We start from the raw sequence: 10,000 nt of genomic DNA, 5'->3' as shown, positions 1-10,000 counted from the left end.
GATATAACAAGCTCTGCTATTCAATATTGCAATTAATAGAAAATGTTACTTCAATTTCTTGAATTGATCAATCAAAGATAAATAATATCCAGAATAAAAAGTTGCATTACAAAAAATGTAAAATAAGAAGGGTGTGCATTAAAGTCTCAGTATTTCAACTCAGAAACACTATTACCTGAGAGCCACCATTGAAATATAAAAACAGTTCAAAGGAAATATTTGGATATTTCTGAACAGATCCAGAATCAAGATTATCTTCAAGGTACAATTACATTATTCAGTAAGCTCATAAATCCAGCACTGGTACCAACTTCATTCTACATAAGAAGGTAATTTCAGAAAAAAATCATTGTAGTATTGATGATGAACTTTATTAGTTTTTTTTTCTCTCTTTAAGTGTGAAGGGAAGGAGAGAAGTGTGAAAGGCATGAAGAATTTATATACAAGACAAAGCTTAATCTTAGAAGACTTCATCATATGTCACAAGGTCTCTCTTATCTTTGTGTGATCCCTTCTGCGAGTGGCTGGCAGCTGGAAAGAAAGGCTAGAATCAGTAAATAGGAAAAAAAATAATCAAATACATTTAATCATTAGCTATAATATCACAGACATCTCATGACTTTTTTTTCCCCCTTTTTTTATTAGTGACTGATAACCAAAGTATATACCAATCAGCAAACTTTATCAGTTACTGTATAATATATACCTATATTCAAATTCTCTACCAAAGAACAAACATACACATGCACAGTCCCACACGCATGCATGCGCACATGTATGCATGCACACACAAATGTGTGTACACACACACACACACACACACACACACACACACACACACACACACACACACACACACACACACACACACACACACACACACACACACACACACACACACACACACACACACACACACACACACACCTATCTACATATCTCTTCCCCTTTCTATGTTTGTTGTTATCCCAAAGAAGACTCAGAATATCACTAACTTAACTACTAGCACTCATACCTTCAGAATAAATATATCATTATATTAAGGTTATATTAATCAACTATAACTGTGTGTTTCACTTGTCTCCTTACCAATGGTAGACCATGTAGCAGAAGAAGAAGCATCATTAATCGGGTCAATAACAGGCTGCCGACGAGCAAGGGACACCTTCAACTGGATGCCAGAGGCCATGCTGCCATTCATCTTTGTAAAGAATAGTGAAGCTTAGAACTGTATACAGTACATTTAAACAGATATCATTTACATTAGGAAATATGAATGATTCTCACTATCTTTTTTCATGCATGGAAAAACATACTCTTTAGACTGAAAAGGATATATTTCATATAAATTGCAATTTTTCAATACAATATATTCTATGATAAAATTGCCTTACCCTCCTTTTATGCCCCAAGAAATATCAATATTAATGGTGTAATTATAATGAAATACAAAATATTTGTAACAAATGTATGACTTATGAACATTTCATGTAAAAAATAATATGAAAAACAATTCTAAAAAAATATATGCTCTATTTTCCATCATTTATTACTCCAAAAGGTATCAGTATAATATATTCCTTACCTCAGCAATTGCCTTTTCTGCTGATTCCACTTTATCAAATGTGACAAATCCACAGCTGCAGACAAATAAACAAATTACTGTTACATTACATTATAAATATTCATTATAAAACAAGACTATGAACCTATTTCTAACTTTCCTTCACACCCAATGAAAATTCAACAATGCTAATTCAGACAGCATAACCATATCCATAAAAAAGGAATATAAGGTATATACAGAATGAATTTTAGTTACATACTTCTTCTCAATTTCCATATTGACATTAACAATGTTTCCATAGGTAGAGAAAGATTTCTTAAGTAGCTCCTCAGATATGTTGTATCCAAAGACATATATAGTATGTCCTTGCCTGGGTTTACCATCTGCCCCTCTTCCATCTCTTGTAAATTCTCCACGTTCCTCCCTGTCTCGTGCTGTCACAAAACTCTCGTACAAGTTTGGCTGCCAAAGAGAAAAGATTATGGTATTCCATAAATACAACAATTTTTTTTTTCCCTATTACTCATGTTTGGAATGGATTCAGATATGAACTAGACAAGTACAAGTAAATAAAATGATATGTCCCAAGAACCAATTGCAATATGTTGGAATGCTTTTAAATATCATTTTTGTTCTCCCTGAAGCATTCAAAAGTCATAGTTGGTCCCATATCCATGTGAACTTAGGGAACATGTTCCTTGGGAAACATGCTTATTAAGCTACAGATGATGTGGTATAGTGGCCAGTTCTTTTCCGCCTTAACTTTGACCCCAGTATGCTGATGTAAACATACCAGTGCTCATTCACAGCTGAGTCAACTGAGAGGGGTGGTTGGGAGTCAACCCAGGACCTTGTGAATGCAAAGCCAGTGGTCTATCACTGAGCTGTGCCACCTCTCCCTTAAGCATTAAGGTTGTTAACTCTATATCGAAGTTTACATTCAATCTAACCTTTTTCTGCTTCCTTGTTTTGTCTTTTTTTCATAAAACTTCTGACTAAAAACAAAATTGTATCCCTTTAAAGATATTTCTCATTTGTGGTACCTAGAATCATAACCAAAAATAAGTTTGGGTACATTATTATCTTCCCAAAGTCAGGGATACTAATTGAATGAGGGCTTGAGGTTCAAAATTCAGGTAAGTAATATTAAGGGTTTCCCTTATACATACACATTTCAGACATTGGTATAGCTAACCACATGATTCATCCTAGTGCAAACAATACTAATAAAAGTGATAATGATAGGTCCATGATATGTCAAGGGGATAACATGAATAAAAAAAAAAAATTAACAGTGGTGATGATGATGATAAAACAACAACTGCATAACAATAATAATAAATCTACTCTTATCAGCTGGACTGGCTCAAGTCCAACCAGCTTTCCACAAAAGTATAATGCATGTGGCAAAATACTTAATTTTTCTCATTCTCATGTAAAAAATAGGATTCTATTGCTAAGACTAAGAGTTCATTGAGAAATGAAAAGCAATGCAAAACCTGTATTAGTTCCTAAGATACATACATACATACATATATATATATATATATATATATATACATATATATATACATATATATATATATATACATATATATACTTATATATACATATATATACTTATATATACATATATATACTTATATATACATGTATATACTTATATATACATATATATACTTATGTACATATATATATATATATATATATATATATATATATATATATATATATATATATATATATATATACAATGTAATATATATATACATATATGTAATATATATATGTATATGTATATATATATATATATATATATATATATATATATATATATATATATATATATATGTAATAACACTGTTGGTACATTAAGATTTTAAGTGGCTCTTTTAATAGCTTCTATAGTTTTGTATTCTCATAAATAATTTTAAATAAGACAGAAATTATCCAAAGATCATGCCAGCAATTAGAAACAATTGCTGGTATGATCTTTGGATAATAACAGTAACTACATAATATTATCCCAATACTGACCTTTGATTTCTGCCTCGACTCATGGATCTCTTCTTCTGGATGTGAGGTAGAAAATGGTTGATATCCTGAGGGAGCCTTATCTGCTGCAGATAGCTTTCGCTCCAATCCCTGGAGAACCAAAATTAGTGTTATATAATAAACTCAAAGTACTTTGGAGACTTTTAACTTATCTTGGCAAAATAGTACAAATACTCTAGTTCCATCTAAACCAAGCAAAATATTGGAAATATTCAAATAGCCATACTAAATTTTGAAAAGCTATATTTGAATAACAATTGAGATTTTTTAATATAAGCATTAGTAATTAGTTGTTTTAAAATCATATATATTCTATACCATAGATCTTTTGAAGGTTGTTTTCTCTGTGGCTGGCTGAGGTCGCTCGGGTACTTTGATAGCCCCTGATTTTATCAATTTCTTAGCCATTTCCTTGGCATCCTTTGCTTCCATTGGTCGCTTCAGAGGCACTAGTGGTTCTGGTTCTTGCTTTGGTGCTTTCAGAGCTTGCAGTGCCTTTTTCTTGAAAAAGAGACAGAAAATAAATTTCAACATATTTACTTTCAATATAACCTGACACATAAACAAAAACTAACGACAAATGCATAAAGAATATACATCTAGCAGACTGCTGCACCCAGCATTAGGACGTTTCCAGAAATCACTAGAGTTTATGACGCTCTGAGATTTCTGATACCCTTCAGTATTGGGTTAAATTGAGTATTTATAAGCTGAACCCTTCATAAGATATCAAAAGCCAGCATTGGGTTAAATTGAGTATTTATAAGCTGAACCCTTCATAAGATATCAAAAGCCATCTAGGATATTGTATTACAATATATTGTGTACCAGTCAAAAACAACAACTAATACAGTAAAACACTGGCTGTCAACCGTGGCCATTCCCATTATGTCACAGCAGTATCTGAGCTTGCAGCCTGTCTCGCCACTGATCACAAGACAGGTTTAGGGTGTCAGGAGACATCTTGCGGCATTCTAATTGCCACCAGAAAAGATCACATAAATTTCCCATAGCAGTCATTATTTGGGTACATATCTCAAACATGTCCACACCTTAAAATCCATCAAATTCAGTATCAATAGATTCATCATAATGTTTAGTGTATATTACTAGTGAATTTAGTATGGGGCAAGGTAACAGTAGCAAAGACAGAAACACTCAACAGCTGGTAAGGGATGAGATATCATAAAAAAAATATCATCAGGTATGAATGAGATTAGACAATGCAGCATTTATGTATTCATGACATTGTTAGGGGACTGTGCCCTTTGAAATTATAAGGGAGCTAGCACCCCCGTACCCCTGCCTGAAGTGCAAAACCTCCTCCACATTTAACCAAGTCCAAGAAAAAGAATGCCTGGCAAGTAATGTTGTTACTGTGAGAGTTATGGGAGTACTCGAGGTTCACTACATGTTTATTTACCAATTCAACCAACTATTTCTGATATAATTGGTCAGCAGACATCAGTAGGAGTTCAAGGAAACTAGCAAGACTACTATTTTTGTCAGTACATCTAAAACTTATTAGTTAAGAATTTATTCAAAATTTACAAATAAATGTTATATGGTGTATGTTAGTAATGACTGAAATGCGGTCAGTTAATACTCCAAGATAATTAGTTACAATGCCGTAAAAAGATTAAACATTTGTAAATATAATTCAGCTGATAACCTACCTTTCGTCTTAATTTCTGATACTTCGCCTGAAGCATCTGCTCCTCCTCCGTCATGTTGCTAGGAAAGTGAAGATAGACCATTCTCGACGGTTTATCAATGACTAGTTATATTCTAAAGTTATTTGGCAGAGCAACTCCCACTTGTCAACAATAACATAAACACAACAAGAGGCCACGCCACTCTCGACCAATCACCGTTGAGATCACTCGCTGAGACTAACCAATCAACGCGCGATATTATTCATATCTAAGGGATGGTGTATGTAACAAATTAGGTGTATGATATATAAATAAGGTTAAGATTATTCTTATTCTTAACAAAACTAAATTTCTAGATTTGACAAGCTTCCATGCAAGCTTGAGAGATGAAATAGAACCCGTTAAAAAAAACAGTAACAGAATGTTCGTTTTCCTCAATGTAGAGAATAATTATAAAAAAATATTATTTTCTCAATCACCATAATTTCATCACGAATATATGGAATTAATTATATGATTTTTACTGAAATTATCAAGTGTTGTTACTAATATAAAGTACAGAAAAATATTGTGTAAAAACATTGGTAGCAAAATTAACCATATATAAGAAGAATGAAAAAACTATTTGATATATGAGACGAGTGGGGGAAGGGTCAAGACCGGAAAGTGTAAGGAAGGTCAGGTCGGACTATTAGGCGAAAAGTGTCATGTTCGTCATCGCACAAAAATGAAGATATTAATATATATATATATATATATATATATATATATATATATATATATATATATATATATATATATATATATACACACACATATAAATACCCATCCACACACACACATCCATATACACACACACACACACACACACACACACACACACACACACACACATATATATATATATATACATATATATATGTATATATATATATGTATACACACATTAATATGTGTTTGTATATATATACACATAAATATGAGTGTGTGTGTGTGTGTATGTGTGTGTGTGTGTGCGTGTGTGAGTGTGTGTGTGAGTGTTTGTGTATGTGTGTTTGGTAAATCACTCGAGTCAGTTTTCCAGGAATAAAATTGTCATTAGCGAATCTAGTTTGTGCATTGTGGGTGTTTCTATCATAGTATCATCAAGGTGTCTTACCATTCACACACACACACTTACACACACACACACACACACACACACACACACGTGCGCGCGCGCGTACACATACATACATACATATATATATAAAAACATACACATATATATGTATATATATACATATAATCGTATATATATACATATACACATACATGTGTGTGTGTGTGTGTGTGTGTGTGTTTATATATATATATATATATATACATATATGTATATAATATATATATCTATATACACATCTATATATATAAATATATATATATACACATATACATATATAGATGTATATATATGTACACACACATATATATGTGTATATACATATATATACACACACACACACACACACACACATATATATATATATATATATATGAACCTATATACCCATATATATATATATATATATATATATATATGTATGTATATATAAATATATATACATATATATACACATATATATGAACCTATATACCTATATAGATAGATAGATAGATAGATAGGTAGGTAGGTAGAGATATAGATAGATAGATATAGATATAGGTATGTGTCTGTGTGTATTTCACTCAAAAAGTGTGAATTTGAAATTTCCTAGCCATAATGAATGAGGGGAATCTGTTAGACTAATCATAATAACAGTCGGTGTGGGAAAATCTTCCCAAATCTCAGGAATAAGATAGGCGTTCATACAGTAGGAATGTTGAATGCATTTCAGAATTCTTAAAATTTGCATAATTAGCCTTCACCACGAATAAAAATTATTTTGGACGCTATATTAATTCTTTTGGTATGCTTTATTTAAACTTACAAAGGAAATAAATGTTATGCATTCTAGAAGAGTCTACAGATTCGGACAAAATTGTTTCCGAATCCATGAAGTCTACCAGTTTTATCTGATTTTTTTGAAAATTATTCATATCTGTATTGTTTGTATGTGCTGCTTGTCATTAGAATCCGCTTTCAATAGACAATAAAATAAACAAGCTAGAGAATGTCACTGTATTGAAATTATATTTGTGACTGATGGATAACAGTTTCGGACACTTATTACGTCATTACAGATTTCGAAGGAAAACATAAGGAAAGAAATCTTCGAAAATGAATACAATTCGGGACGAGAAAATGTATTTACGGGCGAGGATTGGGAGGAATATGAAGTGTCCCAAATGCCACACTTCATACAGAACAGGTATGTATGTATGAAAGCAACAGAAGAGAAAATAAAGAGGGATTTACTTGGGTGCGTCAGGGATTGGGAGAAAAGGGGCTGTGGAAAGCAATTGTCATTATTATTTACTTGATTTTATGGGATTTTTCATTATCATTCATTAAGTTTCGAGAATAAGGAACGTCTAATATGACCTGTATATGACTTTTCTTTTGTAACTGATATTTTGAAGCATTTTCAAAGTTTTATTCCTGATATGGGGAATGATCAGCTAAAGTTCACTGTGGCATTTGATAATCATAACGGCTTAGCAGAGAGGCACGCTTTATTTTATTCACCTTTCATTATGTATGGTAAAATTTCAGCTTAAAGGTAAAAGGGAACATAAAAACTCTTCTGTTCAAGGTCTACCAATACCATTTGAATTCTTGGGTCAGAACCTATAGGCCTGCGAAATATTTCTTATCAGGCACAAACCTTACACCAAAGTTTTGCCATGTAGATTCTGGAATGGTTTGTATTCAACTAAGGAGCCTTTCCAAGCTCTATCTTGCTAGAATATATATAACAGAGGATTGTTGGCCTTGGAATAGTGATCACTTAATAATATGTTACTTCAGATCGCAAGCCATTATTCACGTATCATAGCAAATTCCAAGAAGATCATTAATAGAACACAGCCTGTATAACTATAACAGATGTCTTAGTAATTTTCCAGAATCAGTCTGCATCTTAAATTCCATGAAATTTAGTATCAGTGGATTCCAGTTGATTTCTACAAACCAAAAATGGAAATGGTTAGTGGAATTAGTAAATTAAGAGATTTTTCATTCCAATTTGTGGTAGAAGCATCAGTTGCCTGAAGAGAGGGGTTTAGTGGGCAAAACCCCATAACAGTGACAGAAATATGTTAATTCTAATTAATCAAACCCAGTCCAACTCTGATGATACCTCTTGCCCCCTTCACCTGTTGCCGAGTACTATCAATTTTTATTTTTTCAAAATGCACACTGGACATAACAAGGAATCCTATTCTACCTAAAGTAATGATTTGAAGAATCATTACTTTGAGCAATCTCCTGTTTTAAAAGGCACTCAGGGTGTCACTTGAACTTTTATTGGTGACGCCAGTTTTGGAAACAGATTTTTGATATTTTTTATTTATATAAATCAGATGAATTTGATTATTTGTTTGTAAGCAAACTGTCTGAGATATTGTAACCTATCCTTCAGTCGGAAGCAAAGATAAGAACATTCTTATTTTTGTAGGTAAAATTAGTAACTGTAGCATTGAGTCACTTCTATATTTTGTGAAACTAGATTTCATGAACCTTTTATCACACTCGAGATACTGATGTGATTACTACATACAGAATACATGATCGTTGCTTTGATGCTATAGATTCATATAGCCATATATCCAAGATGATATTTTTTAATATTTATTTTTTTGTCAGATTTTTATTTGCCATCAAATGGTTTGCTTGATACCAAAGGGATTTTTGTACCTTTCAGATAATAGGCGTTCCCCAAATAGACGAGCACCAGTCCTGCTGTCATGTGGTCACAGTTGTTGTGAAACCTGTGCTCAGAGTGCATTGTTGTACATCTGTAGTCTTTGCAATGAGGTATTACTTGCTTGAGTTGTTGATTGATTTTTACATATTACTATACATATGTATTTATTGTCAATGACATTAATTGTAGTAGTCAGTAATATGTATTTTACCCTGTATAATGGTTTTGGTCCTAAAGGAAAGTATTTTTTTGACTAACCATCAGAAAACAAGAGTTATAAGAGGTCAACTGCCAAAACACCTTTATATTTTTGGCCTTGTTGCAGAGTCTTTTACTCTACCCATCAATTTAGAGTAAGTGAAAAATTGTCAGTGTTTTAATTTGGCATTATATATTTTGCTTGTGCTATCACACTCGAGATACACTAGAAAGAGCTACAATCAAGAAAATTTTTTTTTGTGTGTGTTACTAAATTGTAAACAGATCAAAGGTTGATTATGATATATTTTTTCAGGTGTTCCTTGTGAATTATATTTATTTCATACCATAATAAATTGCTGTTCTGTTTATTCATTTCCAGTGGACATTTAGAAATGAGACTTGATCCTATTAGAATGCTTGCTGTTAAAGAGCACATGAAAGGTAATTTGAATGAGACATATTTTTTTTTTTGTTTTTGTAGAAAATTATTTTATATTTTGCATTGTAAAGGATGTTACTTAATCACTTTTTTAAAGTAAGTTAAAACTGCTTGCTTTTAGAGGCATCTTTGTAGATCATGTATGTAATGTGATATTTTCTATTTGTATTTACATATTTTTTGTTATTCTGATGTTTACATTTCATTATCTGTAGGACTTTGTCAAGAATGCAGT

General features: G+C 32.0%; 2 protein-coding genes across 2 annotated transcripts in view; one reads left to right on the top strand and one right to left on the bottom strand.

Moving 5' to 3' along the window:
* Window positions 1-349: 349 nt before the first annotated feature.
* LOC125045543 (negative elongation factor E-like) lies at window positions 350-5,492 on the bottom strand. The gene is made up of 7 exons (XM_047642866.1): window positions 5,299-5,492; window positions 3,941-4,123; window positions 3,605-3,712; window positions 1,827-2,029; window positions 1,586-1,640; window positions 1,090-1,201; window positions 350-531 (listed from the first exon to the last, which is right to left on the bottom strand). The coding sequence occupies exons 1-7, from the start codon at window positions 5,377-5,379 to the stop codon at window positions 461-463; spliced, it is 813 nt and encodes a 270-aa protein (XP_047498822.1). The 5' UTR covers window positions 5,380-5,492; the 3' UTR covers window positions 350-460.
* Window positions 5,493-7,495: 2,003 nt separating this feature from the next.
* The window catches only part of LOC125045273, a 2,685-nt gene continuing 180 nt past the window's right edge, over window positions 7,496-10,000 (top strand). The window contains exons 1-3 of the mRNA XM_047642476.1: window positions 7,496-7,628; window positions 9,123-9,235; window positions 9,981-10,000. The exon at window positions 9,981-10,000 is cut by the window's right edge and continues 66 nt beyond it. Of these exons, the coding sequence (XP_047498432.1) occupies window positions 7,538-7,628; window positions 9,123-9,235; window positions 9,981-10,000 (224 nt within the window). The 5' untranslated portion in view covers window positions 7,496-7,537. The remainder of the gene's footprint in view (window positions 7,629-9,122; window positions 9,236-9,980) is intronic.

The sequence above is a fragment of the Penaeus chinensis genome, chromosome 37 (genome assembly GCF_019202785.1).
Source record: "Penaeus chinensis breed Huanghai No. 1 chromosome 37, ASM1920278v2, whole genome shotgun sequence".
Classification (NCBI taxonomy): Eukaryota; Metazoa; Arthropoda; class Malacostraca; order Decapoda; family Penaeidae; genus Penaeus; species Penaeus chinensis.
This window is presented reverse-complemented; position numbering and strand designations above follow the sequence as displayed.

What these genes read in the sequence shown, in the direction of transcription:
- LOC125045543 (XM_047642866.1), bottom strand. Translation starts at nt 5,379, where the DNA reads ATGGTCTATCTTCACTTTCCTAGCAACATGACGGAGGAGGAGCAGATG. An exon ending in ATCAGAAATTAAGACGAAAG is followed by an intron (nt 4,124 to 5,298) that starts GTAGGTTATCAG and finishes CTCTTTTTCAAG; the next exon opens with AAAAAGGCACTGCAAGCTCT. An exon ending in AATATGGAAATTGAGAAGAA is followed by an intron (nt 1,641 to 1,826) that starts GTATGTAACTAA and finishes ATTTGTCTGCAG; the next exon opens with CTGTGGATTTGTCACATTTG.